The 21,528-nt window shown below is 40.6% G+C and overlaps 1 protein-coding gene across 1 annotated transcript in view; it reads left to right on the forward strand.

The window, feature by feature from the left end:
• LOC118342459 (thrombospondin type-1 domain-containing protein 7A-like) overlaps positions 1 to 21,528 on the forward strand; it is a 153,783-nt gene that overhangs the window by 56,854 nt on the left and 75,401 nt on the right. The window contains 4 exon segments of the mRNA XM_035681013.1: positions 3,728 to 4,934; positions 10,059 to 10,307; positions 12,972 to 13,153; positions 20,537 to 20,692. Of these exon segments, the coding sequence (XP_035536906.1) occupies positions 3,728 to 4,934; positions 10,059 to 10,307; positions 12,972 to 13,153; positions 20,537 to 20,692 (1,794 nt within the window).

Raw genomic sequence — 21,528 nt, forward strand, 5'->3', positions numbered from 1 at the left:
GTCCATTTACCATTTACCACTTAAATTCTCTTTTTAGCAAAATTCAGTTTCTTGTTTATTGTTGATCCTTTCTTTTCATCACTGCAAGTAATATGCATACCTCATATAGCACTTAATATGTGTATAAATACAGATGGAAGAAACTGATGATGTCTGTGCTAATTTTGAGATTTACCTAATTTATTTTTAAATTAAGGTCATAGTCAAGTCAGCATATGCTTTAGCTTCAGTTAAAATGCTCTTTCCACATGAACATAATGATGATTTTGCAAAAAATCAATTGTAGTGAAAGGTGGGAAAACCTCCTGGGAGCATAACACATACTATTCCAAGATGGTGCTGAATTTGTAGTCACATCATGCAAATGAACTATATTTATTGTGTTATTGTAGTGGTCTGTTAACAACTGATTTCCAACACATACAGTGTATGTCTGTCTACTGAATTAAAGTTAATATTTAAGTTTAGAAATGGGGATTTTAGAAATTGCAGACATTTTTGCCACCAGTTTATTATCTCTTCTATGGTTCTTTTTCTAACTTAGAATTCCAACCAGAAGACTGATGACTGAAGACGTTTTTTCTCACAAAACAACAACAACAATGTACTCCTTTATTATCAGCGGATAGAAGCCGAACTCCTCACAGTTGCTTTGTCTCTCGTCAGTACAATAGTGTTTGTAGTATAAGGACAGAGGCGGGGTATGATAAGATGTGTTACATCCCTCCTGGAGTTTCAGCCTTGTTGGCACAGTGCCCTCCATGCCTCCTGGCTCCTCTCAGTGGGTGACAGGCGATGTAGGCCAGCGTGAGCACAACCACTCTTCTTTGGCTTCTAAGCTCACTGTCGGCCCATGTCACTCAGTGGCTTGTTCATAAATTATGGCGAACACCTGCGTGGGGCTGAGACAATACTGCCTGTCAGGGAGCTAATACTTTATGGCAATAAACACACTCGCCTCTTCAGAGAGCTAGATGCGGATGAGAATTCCAGCCCAGATGGCTACTTAGCCTTGCAGCATGTAGCCTTTTGTCTATATTTTTAATTACAAAATCAATTTACGATTGGTTTTCATCACTGACCACTAAATCTCATTACTGACTCAATGTATGCTAAATTAAACGAACACTGTGCCTCAGATATCCTATTCTTCCTGTGGTTTATTTCCTCATTTCCAAAGAGGATAATGGCAGCCAGTGAGATCTGTGACTGCAGCTGTCTCTTGTGTCTGGGCTAGTTTCTTGCTACCTCATTGATTTGTATTGATCCAGACCCTCTGCCTGCAGCTGTAAGCTAATTTAGCTTGCTGCTTCTTCCGCTGACATTTTCATTGCTGTATCTCAACTTTATTGAGTGAAACCATAAAGCACTGTTTGTTATAGCCTCTGACTATGAGCACAATAAATGTACCCTATTGTCTAGTAATAGGCAGTTACAGCTCAGATTTTTTTCCTGGCTACTCTTGCTGTCTGACAAATCACTCCATTTGGTTTCGATGAATGCTACTCTTAAGACACTCTAGCAGCAGCCTGTGGGTTTGGTCTATCCACCAAATTCAGTGGATTCATTCAGCAGATTGCCCTGACAGTTCATACAGACATTCAAGATGATGAGGGGATGAATCCTATTGACTTTGGTGATCCTCGCACCTCTCTCTTGTTTAGTGCCCACCATGGGAGGTTTGGTTTTGGATTGAGATATCCTTGACAACAACCACACAGTGCACACACACACCACACTACACACACACACACTTCTATGCAGTACATACTATTAGTAGATATATATATATATATTCAGTTCACAGGCAGAGCCCATGGTGGTTGGTGATGGGAAGAAATGACCCACTTCTGTTCTGTGATTAAGATGCCTTTGATCAGTCATGAATCATCATGAAGAGGCTCTGTATGACTAAACCAGTCTAACAGCATTGTCTATGTTTGACCAAGAGGTCGAGGGAGTACTTGCGGCTGATCTAGGGGATGATGTGAATTTAACTTTTATCCTGCTTTGCATTTTCAAGCTCATTGCAATGGCGTTTAATTTTATTAGTCTGCATCCATAATTTGAGTTTAGTCCCACTAAACTGTACTGTACTATTTCTCAGAGATAAATCAGAATATCAGTGTTGGGAAGGATGTGAGATCTGTTCTCTCTGGATTTTCTCTCAAGTTTGTGTTTTGTCAATATTCTATGGTTATTGTTTTCATAGGTCTAGCAGATACTGCCTAAAATGAAGAATGATTAATTGATCTGATTAGCGATCAGTATGGACAAATGCACAGTTGCATATGTTTTTTATGAAAATATTCATTATAATACAATTCACATTTATACCCTTTTACTGTTAAAATAAAAGTTTAAATTTGAATAATCACCCTTTAGCTAATAAAAAATCCAAAGGTTCCCACCATCGTAGCCCCATTCCTCACATCAGCTAGTTTTTATGTTGCTGCTGTATTGATTGAGTCTTCAGCTGCTCTGGCTCTGCATCTGCTGCGCTCCTAATAGTTTTTTTTGTTGCTGAAAGTCAATGTTTACTTAGACCTACAGTATAATTGCATTCTCATAAATCTAGTGGAAGCGCAATCCCATTATTGAAAGAGAGTGATTTAATAGTAAGTGTGTATTTGTCAGGAAATTATTATAGCATGCGGAAGCACTTAGGTTAAAGATACACAATTTGGAATGGCAGTGGGTTGTCTTTAGAAGCACTTTAGGACTATAAATAATATCCTTTATCAGGGATGGACTTTTTGTCACCAGCTGGGACTGAGTGGAGTCGTTTGTGAAAGGGTGACCATGAATCACCTACATCTTTTATATTTTTATTTGTAGTCTATTGGTCATGATAACATTGCACTCAACAAAACAATTGCCAAGGTCTGGGAACATGGGGACATAATCTACAATAAAGTCCCATAGGGCAAGAAACACCAGCAGTCAGACAATCAGACAATTATCCAAGACAGTGGTTCTCAAATTATTTTCAATAAAGTACCCCCTTTTAAAATATTTTGCGGTACAATTATTGAAATTTCAAAGAGTTTACAATCCATCACTAAATACATGGCAGACCAATTTTTTTTATCTTTTAATAACACTAAGACATCATTGAAGTTGTATTGCATTGCGTTTATTTATAAGTTACACTTACTTACAATTTAGTGAGAAACATGAGCTGAGGTTTGTCGTTCTTGATGGCAGGGAGGAAAATGCAGTGGATCAAACTGTTTTCCAGACATTTAACTGCAGTCGACCGTTTACAGCATTTAACGACTGCATTGAAAATGAGATTATTGAGTATAAAATGTAGTTTATCAAACTTACATTTTTTACTTAGGGTATATATTATAATTATTTTAGGAATTATCCATGACTGACATTTTTTAAATTAACATTTTAAAGATCAGTTTTAAACATGCTGTGGCACGCTATTTGGAGGTTAACCTGAAACACCAAATATGTTGATACTCGCTTACAGAACAGTAAAACTGTACACTCCTGACAATAGTATTTGCCATAACTATGACTTAACTATTTAGTGATGTTGCTGCGTTCTCAGTTCTAAGCTATGACTGTACTTAGTGAGTACATGGTTGTTATACTCTGGAGTTAAACCAAGAAAAGAGGTTGAGCATTACTCTTTGACATCCCTAAAGAAGGTACCTTAATTCTATGTTAAGTCTCGCTTGACCCCTGACCTCTGTTGTCTTATTCTTTACAGGTCCATGGGGTCGTTGTATGGGCAGCGAGTGTGGACCTGGCGGCAGCCAGAGCAGGGCAGTATGGTGTGCTCACTCCGAAGGCTGGACCACCCTGCACACCAACTGCGATCAGACAGAACGGCCGGACAACCAGCAAAGCTGCTTCAGAGTATGCGATTGGCACAAAGACTTGTATGACTGGCAGCTGGGTGCCTGGAACCAGTGTGTCCCGGTGTCGATGCGCAGTGCTGGGGTGCAGCGCCCTGCTGTGTGTACCCGGGGAGATGAGGGAATCCAGACCCGTGAGGTGGGCTGCGTACAGAAAGCGAATGCAGAGCCTGCAGAGGATGCAATCTGTGAATACTTTGAGCCTAAACCGCGTCTAGAGCAGGCTTGTCTTATCCCCTGTCCACGGGACTGTGTGGTGTCTGAGTTCAGCCAATGGACCACCTGCTCTAAAACCTGCGGGATGGGTTTACAGAACCGGATCCGCTTTGTTTTGGCTCCTCCACTGTTTGGTGGGTCAGCCTGCCCAAACCTGACTGAGTTTCAGACATGCCAGCCAGGGCCCTGTGAGGGAGAGGAGAGCCTCTACAGCCTTAGGGTGGGACCCTGGGGGCCCTGCTCTGTCCCGATGCCGAGGCAAGCCAGACAAGCTGACAAACCACCCAAAGAGACCGACAAACCATCCAAGGAAAGTGATAAACCTTCCAGAGAGGGTGACAAACAGTCCAGAGAGGGTGACAAAACATCTAAAGAGGGTGAAAAACAAACCAAAGAGGGTCTCAAACTGCCCAGTGAGGGTGACAAGCAGTCAAAAGGGGGGGACAAACAGACCAGAGAGGGTAACAAACAGCACAGAGAAGGAAACAAAAGGTCCAAAGAGGTTGATAAACTGTCCAGAGACGGTGATAAAGTATTCAGACCCAACAGGAAATTGGGTAAGGCACACAGGAAACCAGACAGGCCATCCCGACAGGCAGACAGGCCCAAACGACAGAAAAAGGCTAAAAACAAAGAGAAAAGAGAGAAAATGAGAGAGAAAGTCCGGGAGAGGTTAAGGGAGAGGGGTAAGGTGAAGGATCCTGAGACCAGAGAACTCATCAAGAAGAAAAGGAACAGGAACCGTCAGAACCGCCCTGGAGGAAAGTCTTGGGACCTGCAGGTTGGCTACCAGACCAGAGAAGTGACCTGTGTGCATAAGAGTGGGAATGTTGAAGCTCTCAGGTAAGAATGACTAAAATAAGTAACTCATGCCCTCACAGCTTTGATTTATGCCCATGGTTTCATGTACAGTGCAGATAATAGTTGAGACTAGAATAAAGGTTACACATATATATCAAGGTAAAGTATTTTAGAATTGGGACTTTGAAGTTATTCTAGCGTTAGGATTGGCAAAAGGTAGGGTTAGGGTTGCTGGATTGAATGTGGACAATGAATGTAGTGGCCTGTGGTTAGGGTTAGGGTTTAGCATTGAGATTACGGTTAGAGACAGAGCGCAACAGAGGATAGCTCTCTGCCTGGATCAGCCCCTATTGGAGGAAGTACATTGATATCTCTGTTAACTGTGATATCCCAGAACCCCCCCAGCACATTTCTTATGGGATGGTTGGAAATCTGGCACTTATAAAACACCCTAATGCCCCTTTTCGGCCCTTGTACTTGCATGATGCATTAATCGCTCACTCTGTCTTTAATGTACCATGCGAAATAAAACAATTTTGTTCTTTGAATAATAACTTGAACAGGCCCTAATCCCATTTGGCATCAGATCAAATTGATGAAAAGTCATAATGAAGTTTGAGGTTCAATTGAAGTACCAACATATCCTCCTAGTTAAACAAGAAGATACAGTACATTGTTTGTCCATACCCCAGAGAGCATAATAACACCCAGGTGTTCTCTGATCTGACCGCCCTATCAGCAGAAGGACACCAGACATCAATCAGGTACTACTGTAGTTTTGCCACAGATAGATTAAAGCCTGGCAAGATGGATTCTAGCGTGGTCTTGTGAATCCAGCTGTCTTGCAAAGGTTAGACTTTTTTAGTTCAGGGAAACATTGTGGTTTGGGTTCAGATCACAACTTTCCAAGAAGTATTCCCATAGCAGCTAGAGGGCTTTGTCACTTGAATGTAAATGTGTTGTTTTGGTGCATTTGTTGAAACAACTATTGCTGTCATTATTCTTAGGAGGACGAGACTGAAATGCATAATGTGCTCTGATGCTTTCAGTCTGTCAGTGCAGTGTTATTGAGGCATTTATGCTCAAATCAGATATTTTATCACATATAAGTCATTGATTACATTGATCAGAAGTCAGGGAAATATACAGGCTGACAGTGTACAATTTACAACATTAAATCCCAGTGTTTTTAATATGTCATTGAGATGATTGGACCTTACTATTGTTTTTTTTTAATTATAAGTTTTTGTGTGCACTATGCTTCGTATCATAACATTTGCAAATGCATTATACACCCTCAAGCCTTTAATGCCTTTTGGGTATCACGTCATAAAGTGTACACAGTGAATGCAATTGCAGTAAGTTGTCTTCGGGGGATAGAATCATTATCTGGGGGAAAGTGGCTTTTTGAAACCAACAAAAGGAAACGTTTGATCCCCAAACAGAGCAGCTGAAGGGATAAAAAAAGAAGCACAACACTTTTTCAAGGCCAATAATGCAGAATTTATAAACAATCTAATGATGAATGATGAAATAATCATGACATTTCATTCATCATTTGATTCATCAGCAGATAAATGGTAAATGGACTGTACTTAAACTACCTTTTTTTAGTCTTTCGACCACTCAATGTGCTGTACACTACATGCTACACTCACCCCATTCCACACACATGTATACACTGATGGCAGTGTGCATGCAAGTGCAATGCTCACCAAAGGAAACTAATCATTCATAGACACTCATACACCGATGCAGCATCGGGAGCAATTTGGGGTTCAGTGTCTTGCTCAAGGATACTTGGACATGGAGCGAGAGGAGCCAGGATCGAACCGATAACCTTCCGATTAGTGTACGACCTGCTCTACCTCCCACATTTCCCATATGTACACTCATTTGTTATGTAAAGGATAATTTCAGGTGCATTATATTGCCCATTGAAGAGCTGTGTTGTTTAGCTTAGTGATATATTTTCACAGGGAGAAATGTGGCTTGTTTGTTGTGCACTGTCAGAGTGCTACATGTTCCAACTCAGTGCATTATCTGTGGCACTCAGTGGCTTCAAGTGTCAGGGCTCATAACACTCAGTCACACTGTACTGTATGTGTTGCGAAACCTTGTAAGCCTTGAGTTCTATCTCAGTTTTATGTCTTCAATCTAATATTTAGTCAGAGCTAATTGAGATTATTCAAAATCATATATAAAGGCTTGGGTTTAATTAGTGGACGGTGTCTGTGATATACATAATTTATAATGTTACCATGCAGGGCTTCAGTAATACTGACAAAGGTTGTGATGAAAATTTCTGTTGGCTTCAATTAGCCAGTGTTCAACCTCATTTGGTCTATTCCACTTCCTCAGTGTACATAGCTCAAAACCATTGGACGTTTCGCCAGAGCTCCAGTGCGAGCTCCATCCTGAGATGCACAGTCTCTGTACGCATTTTCCTCCAGCGAGGTCAATGTCCATGTGGTGTCTGAGAGCAGTGCTCTTTGTTAGTAGATGAATGGCCTCATTCTGTCTCACTGCGCTTGCTCGACTCTAATAGAGGCCACTGAGCAGCCTCCATTACACCCTGAGAAAATCAAAGCTCTTGTGATAAGTTTGCTTTTATTGCTTGGGAGAAGGTCAGGATTCATAAATCAGCTATCAACTTCAAGCGAATGCCACTCGTCATACCACAGCATTAAAGTAGAATATTATATTTCCATGATACACACTAGGATTGATAACTACTTACCACATAGGGATACAATTTTTTTTTAGCACAGATGGCTGAAAGCTTCAAAGAGGCTTAGTTGATAGTGATGACCGTATTAACGTTGGCTGTTGCCCAGGATCAAGTTTATTTACAGTTGGAGCCATGACTATGGGAATTATAATTCTATCTGGTGGCTAAAGATGCTAATTATCCCCAAGGGTCCAGGCTTTAAAATGATGATCAATTGCAAACTTACTGGACCTTTATCAAGTGTTTTAAAAGGAAAACACATATTGTAATTGTTGGAAATAATTGTTACAAGATTGTATTATTTTGAATTAAGATTTTCATGCATATGTTAATATTGGAATGCCAAGTTATTTTGGCATTCCAAAAAACAAGCAGTTCAGCAAGCTGTCAAGTGAAGAGAAAATTTTTTATGAAGACAACTTTTTCGATGCATGATTTTGAAAGTCTAATAACACTTTTTTGTTAAGTAGTTTTTGTTGTGCTAACAGCATCTGTCCAACACTAGTGAATAACAAGATATCCTGCTGAAACAGCATTAACTGATTAAACTGGTTCAAATGCTTAAAGCTGCAGTAGGTAATTCCTTTTTTTATAAAAAAAAAACTTTTTGTCATATTTGCTGAAACTTTCACTATATCCTGACAGTAGAACATGAGAGATAATCTGTGAAACAATCAGGTTCCTTCTGGCCTCCTAGTGCTCTCAATGCATTTGTAAGGAATCACCAGGGACCTGACAAAAGCAACCAATCGCCAGAGATGAGGAAGACTAAAGACGCTTTGGGTTGGAAGCTTGAAGATAGTTGATTGTTGAGTCTCATTCCCGGCATCGGTATTTGATGACCTGGGAATGAGTCTCAACAATTAACTATCCTTCTTGGCTCCGATTGGTTGTTTTTGTTCAGGTTTGTTTTATTTTGTCTATCAGAGGCATAAGTAGTGTGACACTGTTATTGCATTACATAAAGCATGGCCCAAATGACCTGCTAGGGTGACCCGGGACAAACATGATTTGCTTGCCCCATTAACCGCCATGTAACCTCACGGAGTGATTGGCAGGAGGGCCCCTTTGCAGAATTTTGCTTAGGACCCCAGGGAGGTTAGGTCGGCTCTGTTCCCAGTAATGTTGCCACCAACACCCAGTTTGTAATAGTTTCAGGTGAAAGGGCTTTCATCAGTGGGCCATGAGCTCAGTCACCATTACTGATTGGGCGATGGATAGTGACTTAAGGGGATAGCTTGGGTTTCTTGAAGTGGGGTTATATTAGGGTACTAATTCATATTTTGTTATGGTTTAACCTTACTAGTGCAAATAATATAAACAATATGATGTCAGCAACAACTGGAGGGGAATAGATGAGCAAAAAATCTGTAAAAACTAGATCAAAGTGCAAATGGTTACATTTTGTATCTGTAAAGCTTCATTGTGCCATAATCACGACTGTGCCTAGACAAAGCTGCTCTGGCTTTACCATAGAAGGAGAGTTTAAAGAAAGGACCCCAATGGCTGCAGGAGAACTGTGATAGAAACCTGAAAAAAGAGATAGAAAGAACTAAAAGAGAAGAATGAGAGAAGGGCTCCAGAAGTTCAAGAAAAAATTTAACTGTTGAAACTAAACGTGAAGAGAAGCACAAAAAGAGGAGGCATGTGCCAATATCCCAAATGGCCTATCAGCCTCAACAAAACACAGAGAGAAAAAACAGTGTCTTTCAGCTCCACAGAAATCCTCTCATCAAACAAAGCCCTGGTGCTGTGAAGCAGCCACTGAAAATATGAATAACAAATTGTTTGGGTTTGTAAATGAACAACTTTCAAACCATCATACTGGCTGACTCAGACAAAGGAAAGCTGTAGGGTGTACAGCAGTGTTTCACCAGCCTTTTACATCTGTGTAATCCCTACACTACATTTACTTTATTTGCTTCTTAATATAATAATCCACAACAGGGAAAAAATGCTGCTCTTCCTACCTTTTTGCCCTTTATCTGCTGTTTTACTTTACTTTTTACTTTACATTACCATGCAAGACTAACCTGATGTTGAATATTTGTGATTGCTAACTTGCCCAGAAGTTGTGAACGTTCGATATTTATTCTTGCTAACTTGTTCACTTACACAATTTGTTCATCTAGATAATCTGATGATTTTTGAAGCATAAATGCGATCAGCTGAATTAAAAAGCTAACGTTAGGCTACAAACAAACTACACCACAGTGGCATCTAACCAAAAACCCATTAAAAAATCCACTGACTTCGAGGAGAGGGAACTGGAGGTGCTAAAAAGCTAACACAGTTTTCGGACTTTATTTGCAATCCTCCTGTTTCGTACTTCAGCATATCTCAGTAACATTAGGGTTTTTATTGTGCTTTTTTGAACTTTTTTGAAGTATTAAAGGTTTATCTGGTCTTATGGTCTCTTGTTTTCTCGTCTTCAGCCTGTGCTCTCAGGAGACGTTGCCAGTGACCTTCCAGGCTTGCGTCATGACCAAAGACTGTGATGTGACTGACTGGTCTGAATGGTCGGCTTGCTCCAAGGAGTGCTACGACCCAAACGGGCCCAAGGGCCAGCACACTCGCATCAGGAAAGTGAGCCAGTTCCCAATTGGTGGAGGAGCAGATTGCCCAGAGCTGGAGGAGAAGGAGCCCTGCAGCCCTCTGGGAGACGGCGTGCCACCCTGCATTGTGTAAGTACTGAACAAAGATAGTTATCTGCTAGTTCGAATGGGAAAATGAGACAAGATATTTGTGATGCTAGAAAGCAAGTAGGACATGGGCTATAATGGGATTGACCCAAGGATCAACATTCTTAACTAAAGGGAATATTGACATTAAAATAATCAAGGGTGTCCCTGTTAGCTTTTGGCTCCAGCACCTCATGCTAATATTAAAGGCATACAGTGACCGTATTTTCAAACCCCACAGACTCAATACTCCTCGGATGTTTGGCTTCACGTTTATTTGTTCTGTACAGCTTACTACAACTCTCCTCTAACCTGCCTCTGACTGATTGAGCTAGCATGAAATTCCATCCGCAGTCTGCGCGCTGTGTTTTATTTCACGGCTATCGTGGCTTCTCACGAAAAAACAGACCAGCTAGTATTCTATGTGGAGCAGAGCGGACAGCCGCTTCTGGGATGCTTCAGCCATGCCTACTGGAATGTGGGGGTTATGCATTTACACACTGTGAATTTTCAATCTCAGCAGATGTCTTACATATCCAATATCTTTTCTTCCATAGTCTAAACTAGGGAGCTTGACAAGTTCATTCTCATAGCCACCATCCAGCTGCACTTTAAGTACCAGATACACTGTTTGCGTTGTGTGGCATCAGGTTATTTAATGCATGACACATCATCATACACATCGGACATGTCGTGCAGACAGCAAATCAAGATGCTTTAGCTTGGATATGCCATGAAAATACAGCTTATGCACGTCAGCACTGGGAATGACATGACAAGATGCCAGTAGTATGTGTGCTTCTACAGTAAACAATAGGTGTGGGTATTTTGACGGCTGTCATACACTGGCAGTGTGTGTTGCCCTTCAGTCTGTCAAGCTTTTGATAGTACACCAATGAAGGTCTTGGGCTTGTTTGCTTCAATAAAGGCCAAACTAAAATTAAACGGTTACCATCCCTGTCAAATGGAGACAAGTGCATGACATACTATTGTGTAAAAATTTGTAAAAACAGGATTTTTAGTAGAAAAATTTGACTTTGAATGAATTTTCTTACCCCTGGAGCACATTATGGAATATTTTCACTTTCACCTAATCTCTCTATAACCCATATGTTTAATACTAGAAGTCATCTGCTCATTTTATTAGCCAGTTTTATGGGCAGAGTAGAATCAGTCATAATGTGAAACAGTAAATCAATGTCCATCGACTCCTGCTGCTTTCTGGACAGACAGCAGGAAGAGAGGCAGGTTCTGTCCATGGTACTGAAGGACTGCTCTGTTTGAGTGTCCCCATCTGGGCAACTTAAAGCCCCAAGATGCAATGCTTTCCCAGGGGCCTCATTGTCCCGCAGCAGTGCAGAAGCAACTGAGAGCGGGAGAGAGACAGAGGACCCTTGCTCATGAATATGGAGCCTTTCATTGGCGACCTCAAATGAATTCCATTATCAGCAGCGATGGAGGCAGGGTTTACATTTTCTGACCTCAGGGTGGAAACCACAATGCATTATTACTGAAGCAGACTGCTGCCAATTCACCAACAAGACACAAACCCGACTATGAATAGCCGCTGCAATTAACAACCTGCTTTCAGCTTAAAACATCCAGCCTTAGAGAGCTCTCAGTGGACGCTCTCGTTAAACTGCATATCCTGAGGTGTATTGTAAACAGAGATTTAAGGTCAATAACATAAAAAAGTCTTTCTATCAATGCCACCACCGCATCTCACTCGGGAACAAGTGATCCTGTTCAGAGCCTCCAGGCCGCGCTCACTGAGGTATGACAGAAACAAACAATGATGAAATGAATGTAGTTGCTGTGATTTGCTTTTCCATGATCCACTCTTCTAAAGTTAATTTAATTACTGCATTAAATTAGTCAAACATGAATTTCTAATCTTTCAAATATTCCCTAATTCAATATATATAACATTTGAAATAAATCCATTAATCTATGTCTGTTTGTTATATCCAAGACTATGTAGTATAATAGTCTTAAAGTCTTATAATGTACACAGAAACAAAGAATGTTGCTCAAAAAGAGCTTTAAACTACTAAAATGAATTGGCAAAGAAAGAAAGAACCAGTGTGTAGATGACAGATTGAAAGGAAACACAGGAAAGGTTCTAAAACAGAAGATTGGAGTGGAAAGGAAGGAAATGAGCAGTTTGTATATGAACGTGGTAGCACATTTGACAAGACAAATAAATCTTCACAGCATACTTGATTTTATGTCCAGACAATGTTTGGCAGACACATCAGTGTAGTGCAGGGTAGTTTTTGGCAGATATATATATACCTTTATTTATTCAAAGATTTACGATATATGAAGAATATAATTAATTAAAAAAAAAATCTAGTCCACATATATCATAAACCTTTATAAATATATACTATATATAATATAAAAATGACTCTATGAAGGCTATACCTTCATATATTGGTCAATATGAATTGTGTTTGGCCCAGACCACCAGACCGATCTGTCAACACACAGTGGTAGACTTCCTTCCCCTGCGTCGTTTTCTCGAAACCCGACAGTGATCTGCAACATTCATAAGGACTTTTGTTGCATTGATGAATTCTCTTCTAATAAAATAGTTATTTTTTTGAAGAGAAGACACTCTGGGGCTTACATTCTGTATCTTCTTGTGTCCACCTCTGTCCTCAGTTACAACTGGAAGACTACGGAGTGGACAGAGTGCAGGGTGGACGTGCTGCTGAGCCAACAGGACCGTCGGCGTGGAAACCAAACGGGGTTGTGTGGAGGTGGGATTCAGACCCGAGAGGTCTACTGTGTCCAGAGCAGCGCCGATACACCGCCCAACCTCGGCTCGATCAGGAGCAAAGAAGGTGACTTTCCCAGCATGCTTTTCTTCTGTCGTCTCTACTGTTGTCATGTATTTGATGTACTGCCTTTGTCACCATTTCTTAAAGCGTTACATACATAAATACACTTCTGGGCAGGCAATGGGAAATGAACCCAGTCAATATTATCACCGGCATTTAGCTTGTTTGAACCCAGAGCAAGCCAATAAGAATTGATCTGCCCTTTCTATGTTGAAAACCACATGCAATCAAAAAGCAATTTGATTGAATATGATTTTAAAAAATGACGTCTGGAGCCTTCTCCATCTGACTAAAACTCTGGAGTTCACCAAGTGTGTCCTTGTCACTTATTCTGTGTGATTTCATACCAACGGGTGGACAGTATATCCAGTCAGGTGACTGACTAATAGAATATAGTGATGCTTAAATATGACGATTCGTAATGCATTTCATGTAATTGAAATATGTTCAGAAACTCCATACCCAGTCTATATACCTCAATAAATGTAACATGGGACTTCTGTTCTGCCTACACTTTGCCAGTGAAAATATTCCCCAAATGGTGTCTTTGGCTCTGAATTGACACCATCTGGGTGTATTTTCCTTGGTGACTGGGTCACTATGATTGACAGCTCAAGACACACTGTATCTTTCCTTATAGAAATCATGTATGTGTATTACAGTGGCTGTGTAATTTTGTCAGTCACACACACACAGTTTTGGCGACATAAAGTCTAAGTCGAAAAGTTATATAGCCTATTGCTTGAATATTGTGGATTTTGTTTTAATATTTTTCATACACATTGTCAGTTAAAGCTATACTAAGTAATTTTTTTTATAAAAAATACCTTTTGTCATGAAAAAATCAGGTTCCTCTGGTTCCTCCTAGTGCTCCTAATGGTATTTGTAGGAATCCACTGGGCCTGAACAAAAACAAGCAATCAGAGCCAAAAAAGATAGAAAGACGCTTTGGGTTGGAAGCTTGAAGATAGTTTATTGTTGAGTATCTATCACAGGGCGTCAAATACAGATGCTTTGGGACCCAGATACCTTTGTCGCCCAGATACCTTTCTCGCCCTCTGATTGGTAGATTCTTGCAAATGCCATTAGGACAACTAGGAGGAGCCAGAGGAACCAGATCTCACATATTACTGTCAGGATATAGTGAAAGTTTCAGTAAAGGGCAAAAAAAAAAGTTCTTATAAAAATTACCTACTGCAGCTTTAAAACAAGAAAGTGGCTTGTAACAAAAATTTGTGGTTGATCTGAAATGCAGCAGCCACAGTGGCAGGTGGACAAAAATTTTGATTTCCAACCCAGACTGGGACCCTTTGCAAGTAATTCTCAGCTTAATTCCAGTTCCACTTATGCAACTGCATAGTTATCATTATATTAGACAGGATTCATATCGCCTAAGTGCTGTTATCAGCTCAAATAGCACAACATTATAGAATCAACATCTTGGCGACAGAAAGCAAAGAGGGTTTACAGCATTTTCAATAGCTCATGTTTTGACACAGCCTGCTTAAAAACAGTTTCAAAACACATCTGTTATAGAGCCAAGTGGCAGATAAAAAAAAGTTGTTTATGAGCTTTTGAATCATCTGCTCTGGCTTGTGTTTGACACACACACACACCAGAGTACTGTCATCTGTTCCAGCTCTGCACAGAGTCACTGATATCCTCCCCCTGCTTTACCAGCCACGTGTGGAGACCAGAAAGAAGAATTAAAGTGGTTTTCCCTTCATATCAAATCTGGGACTGAGCAATATGCATATGCTAATGTACGTGCAAAAAGCCACACGGAGAGGATAGCAGATGAAATATGAGCTTTCACGTAAATTGGTGGCATTACTGAGCACAAGGAGGCTGGAAGTGGCTTGGTAGCACGCCTGTGCTTATCCAGCACTGACACAATAAGTCTCAGTCCATCTGGCCGGGGAGGCTGAACTGGCGTCTGCAATTAGAAATTATTCAGATCAGATGCTCACAACCAGCCACGCGCTTTCATCCCTCAGTGTCAAGATTCCACATTTTGTTAACAGCTGTGAGTCTCCACCACGCTTTCCACCGTTCCCCTTACAAATATTGTCAGAAAGGTATAGGAAATAGTGGCTGCACCTGCCTGCATGTTAACAGGATAATGGCTATGGAAAAGTGTTTTTGGGTGGAGGCAAGGGACACTGATGGAGGAATTATAACAGGTGAAAAGTGACTAGATTTTGCTTCTATGTGTCACAAACAAAGGATGGTGGCAGAGGGGAAAAAAGTGAGAGGAAAGAAAGAGCAGAATGAATGTGATAAATGAGGAAAAAGCTCTGCCAGCTCAGCTGCAGTGCCACATCCTCCTCTCTTTTTTTCACCCTGCACCTGTCCTCGCTCTCAGACAGGTTTTATGCTGTCATGTCTTGTATAATTTTAGCCACCCCTTTACTTGGACACACCTGATGTAAATGAGAGCCTTTATCCACCCCACGTATTCATTTGCACACTGCCTTCTTTCAGCTGTTTCTGCATTGGCTACACCTAATTCCTGCAGTCTTACAGTGGATGGTGTTTTTTGGAAGTGTAGGGTTTTCGTCTGATTGTGTTTGCATAATATCAAGTGATTGGCTAGAGGAAATTAAGGATCTGGTCAGCTCACTGTCTCTATCTCTTAAACACCTTTCACACCAGCGTATGAGCCATCAAGTTATACTCGGAGCTTGCATCAACAAGGGTATGTTTTCCACTCACAGCCTTCTTTACTCAAACCAGAAGATTTTAACTCTGGCTGATTTAGTCAGACACCAGTCAAGCAAACAAACATGCTTCTAAACAATGTTATCTTTAAGGAACAATACTTAATGGAACCTTCTCAAAATTTCCCCAAGATACACAAGAAAGTCTCTAACTCAGCCCACAGGGAGTTGAAATAACTGGCTACCAATGTCAGAAATGGATTCAGCATCCTCAGTAAGCCCCAAAACCACTCCTATATTGTTCAAATCAGTCAAGCAGTTGCTGAAATATTGTCCATATATGTGATTATGCTTATTAATGCTAATTATGCTAATTGACCAACATATGCAAGTTAGCATCTGTCAGTTTCTAAATGCTGGGGACCCATACTGTACATTTCTAACATAAAACTTTGAGGTACTCAAAATTTGCGGGTTCACATTGGGATTCTATTGGCTGCAAATGACAAACTTTATATTACATGAGGACAGTAGATAATCACTTCAAGGAGTCAGTAAAGAGTGTCATTGGAGTCAGCAGATATATAGAGAAACTACATCTTAATCCACTTTAAGTATTGACTTGGACACTCATCTTCTGAATGTATCCTTCATATGTGACCACAGTAACTGGATCATTTCTCTTGTGTCAGAGCATCCAGTGGATGATTTCATTGTGATGAGCCAAGCGGCTGTGTGAAGGGAATCCATAGCCCAATTAAGCTGATGTAATCTTATCATTTGCTTTCAAGGATGATGTCAAATCTCAAAGAGACTAAGATAGGATAGTCTGGCAGTAATATCTATAAAACGCACGTCATTCCTAGTCCGATTACTGGAAGCTGCTACCATCCCAAATCACTGCCAGTTCTTGATTTAATTTGCACTCGGAAAGCAAAGGATTTTCCTGAAATTCTGCCGTACTCATGCAAAGATCACTGCTGATTACAAAGCTACATTCTCAAATGGAGTGTTTTTTTGTTTATCATAAGCAGATTTTTATTCTTCCTGGTGGCACATATTTCATATCAAGTTCTTTCGAAGATGTTGTCACTGTAAGTTGTATCAGCTGTTTTTCCTGTAGTGGTTCCGGTGAATGTAAAACCCTATCGGGGAGCAAACCGTGACATGCTGTATAACAGCTGTGCCACTGTGATGCCATGAATCCTCTGCTGGAAAGGAGCTGGGAGTCAGGTTATTGATGACAGTTGGCACATAGCGGCGCAGCACGGCAGGCCTCTAAGGTTCCTAATTTGGTGGCTAGAAGCGCAGCACAGGGAAGACTAGACCATCTGGCACAGAGATACCTAAGCAAGGTCAGTCTGTGTGGAGATTTCCATTAATCAGCCTTTGTTATGGTTGTGGACGGACTGGGCGAGGAGGGAGGAGACCAAAGAGGCCCTTGTCCTCCAAAAGTTCCTAATGAACCATGTGGATGAAAAGCTTTTCATAATAAATGGGATGTCTGACTGTTCAACAACACATGGACATCTTGGAATTAAAGTCTTCAACAGGTCATTTGGACAATCTAATTGAGCACCTGTTAGCACAGTGGCATATTTGCCAATCATAATTATATTAATACCTCCCAGTTGTAAGCTATTGCTCGCTAGAATGATATGGCATTTTCACAGCCTGTACTGACAATTTGGTATTTCTCTCTGCCTATATTATCAGCATTTCCCATAAACCCTTACTGGACTGGCCAACCTAAGTGGATCTGACTGCCTTCCAACTGTCCAAATCTTTAGCCATGTTAGTGGTGTTGCTCTAAGGGATGGCTGTGTCGGTTAGTCGGTCCAGACTGAAATAAAAAAATACCTAACCGACATCCCCCAGTATTTAAATGAAATGTACATTATTGATTTTGGTGGACTGTTCATATAGAAGCCGTGCAAAATGCACAACTGAGTGGGGAATGGTGGACCATTCAGAGGAGTGTGGTAATTAATCACTGTCTTCTCAACCAGTCACATTACAGTCCTTATACCTTCTACACAGCTGTGCCAGTCACAGTGGGGCATGGCAGAAATGATTCATGAAATGGAGAGCAGTGTGCAGAGAGTAGAAAAATAAAAATGTTGTTCTTAAGGTTCAGAATGGCAATGCGAGAACGCGTGACACCAAAGGTCGGCAGCCAGAGGTTGATGGCTTTCAAAGTTTAATTTGTACATTTACATTTTGCAGTGTTGTGACTTTTATTGGCAAACAAACCTTTACTTTTACTCCCAAACCCATGTGAATACCAAGCACTTATAGTTCCCATGTAAAATACCAAAAGTTCAAAATACAACTGTCAGTTCTTTTTAGTCAGAAATCTGGTTTGATGACTGGCCATTTGATGGTAATAATATGGTGACATTTAATGTAATTCATCCCACTGGTTCATTCCTGTTCCACAGGAATCATACAGGTCCCCAGCCATTGGATTCCCAGTCAGATCGAACAGCCCAATAGGAGTGACAAATCTGATCCGATAGAAGTAGTCCCATATGTCAGCCAGTTCAATTGGTATTGTTCTCTACACAAATACACATTAGCAACTGTAAAAACAAAAAAACAAAACAAATGAATTTATAAAATAAAACTATTTGATAAAGCACCTAAACATGTCACAACATTTGACAAATCACCTGTTCTTGTGTTACATGAACACTCAAGGGCATGCCACACGTATACACACACTTAAGCGACACTATTAACGGACGCACCTTTGGCCAAGCGAAGGCAATTTGCATGTGAATGAGGCTCAGTCATGTTGTGGCACAGTGAGAATGATTCATCAGCCTGACGACCTTGCAGAGAGTCACCTACAGTTGTTTGGAGCTGAGGTCCGCCGAGAATCAGGCCAAATGGAAGACTGGCCCACTGTGCTGGAAAAAAAAAAAGAAGCTTTGTTGTCTCAAAGTTGTCTGGTATTGGAAGATTTGGGGGTGCTGTGAATGAAAGAGTAGAGTGTTTTTTTTTGGCTTTGATTTTTAGCTAAAAGGATTTTTTTTCAGTGGCGATATGGGATTCTGAAGGCAGGGGGCATTGGAGATCTAAAAGACCAACTTCTGCCTCTTTTTCTTTTTTTTAGTGGCTAAAGTAAAGTCTGTGTGGTTTATTTTGTTAAACTCTACAGATTTCACATGGCTTTGAAGACTGGAGTTGAAATACTATTGTCTCTGCACATCATTCTATTCTTCTGTACAGCTTAACAAAACAATAACAATCATTTTATGTATATTGTACTTTTTAAAACACACAAATAAAAGTATACATACATACAAGGGGGCAAAAAAAATCATACTGCAATATTTTGTTTTGTAATATTGTATAAATTCTCAGAAACTATCGATTGTTGTGGTTAGACCCCCTCCTGCTAGATAGCAGTGTTATGATAAAAATGCAGACCCCACGGTTGCATTAAAAAATATTTTTTAATTCAGATTTTATGCATATGGCAGTGTCTTCTTTATGCTATGACATTATTATTATATACATATTGTATCGCCAGATTCTTGCCAATATACAGCCCTAATACATACACGCATACAGTTAGGTCCATATATATTTGGACACTGACACAAGTTTTGTTATTTTAGCTGTTTACCAAACAATTGTTCAAGATACAGTTATATCATTATATAAGACTCTCAGCTTTAATTTGAGGGTATTCACATCCAAATTGGAGGAAGGGTTTAGGAATTACAGCTCTTTAATGTAGCCGCCTCTTTTTCAAGGGACCAAAGGTAATTGGACAATTAACTCAAAAGCTATTTCATGGGCTGCATGGGCTATAAATGTGGCCAAATCAACAGTTTTCATCCTGAGAAAAAAAGAGCGCACTGGTGAGCTCAGGAACTCAAAAAGGCCTGGACGTCCACGGAAGACAACAGTGGTGGATGATCGCAGGATCCTTTTTATGGTGAAGAAAAACCCCTTCACAACATCCACCCAAGTGAAGAACACTCTCCAGGAAGTAGGTGTATCAGTATCTAAGTCTACCATAAAGAGAAGACTTCATGAGAGCAAATACAGAGGGTTCACCACAAGGTCCAAACCATTAATCAGCCTCAAAAATAGAAAGGCCAGATTAGACTTTGCCAAAAAACATCTAAGGAGCCAGCCCAGTTCTGGAACACGGTTCTTTGGAGAGCTGAAACTAAGATCAACATGTACCAGAATGATGGGAAGAAGAAAGTATGGAGAAGCTTGGAATGGCTCATGATCCAAAGCACACCAACATCTTCTGTGAAACATGGTGGAGGCAGTGTGATGGCATGGGCATGCGTGGCTTTCCAACGGCACTGGTCACTAGGTTTATTGATGATTTGACAGGAGACAGAAGCAGCCGGATGAATTCTGAAGTGTACAGGGATATTCTTTCTGCTCAGAAGTTGATTGGCGCTTCACCAGTACAGATAGACAATGACCCAAAACATAGAAGTGGAATTTCTGCAATGGCCGAGTCAATCACCAGATCTCAACCCGATCGAGCATGCATTTCATTTGCTTAAGACAAAACTTACTCATTGTGCAGCTGGTGTTTCCAGAGGGAAACACTCTTTCACCATCTTGGCAACCTGGCTTCATTCCCCTATGTGTGATTCCTCTGTTGAACACTGTTTGCAGGGTTATCAGTGACAAGAGCTGTGGAACGCATTTCTACAGTGAGCCATTGATCATGTCTTTGTCTCCATAGCATTGCGACCAGTGGACAGTGATCTGTGTCTGAGTATCCCCCCAAACACCACCCAGCTCTGCCATATCAGCTGTCCTGTTGAGTGTGAGGTGTCTTTGTGGAGTGCCTGGGGACCCTGCACTTATGAAAACTGCCAGGAGCAGGCAGCCAAAAAAGGTAAGACCTCACTGTGAGAATTATAATGCCACTTTGTCATACAGTGTTAGTTCTACAAGCACCTCAGAATCTGAATACTAGAATTTTCCCTTTGCATAAACGCAACCCCCCTTTACCATTTCCCCTTTGGTGCAAGCAGGTTCACTTGAATCATTGCCCCCCAAAATTGACACTACTACTGGCTTTGTGTGACAATGAAAATGGGGCCTCCAGTGAGAAGTAGGTCTATCTTTAATATACCGAGCTATGTCAAGTATGTGGCATCGCCTATCTTTGTTGGCACAAATTTACATCAGAGCATAGCATGTATGATCACCAATCAGCTTTATGTCCCCTTTAAGTAGCCAATGTATCCCCACTGCGGTCTTGTCACATTGTTTCTCCATAGCAATTCTTTACATTTAATATTGTGGCTGTTGAGCTCTCACTTTCCATGTTAACAATAGGGTCAGAGGGTTATGGTTTCTTCGAGCAACTGCTCGCCTCTCCAGTCTATCTGACTTTTGCTACCAAAACAATAGTAAGTGGTTTGTTTAGCACCCGGAATGTGTTGTCAATTGCTGAACATACAGTATATATTGTAATCACAAAAGAAAAATGCAACTCGATTTTATTACCAATGACTCGTGACTTCATTCAGAATTACCTGAAAATCCTTGATAACTTCCCCCAAGCCCAAAGATAAAATAGTATGTTATTATGTGCCACAAATTAATTCATTTCTCCCTATATATCGCCCACATGTGTACATGCAGGTCAACTATGTACATATGCAACTGAACAAAACACCCCACAATGTTACTCTGCAATATTGCTGGATGTGTTTCTTTTATATT

Source organism: Morone saxatilis, unplaced genomic scaffold (genome assembly GCF_004916995.1).
Source record: "Morone saxatilis isolate NCDOM2014 unplaced genomic scaffold, NCSU_SB_2.0 Contig9, whole genome shotgun sequence".
In the NCBI taxonomy this organism is placed as follows: domain Eukaryota; kingdom Metazoa; phylum Chordata; class Actinopteri; family Moronidae; genus Morone; species Morone saxatilis.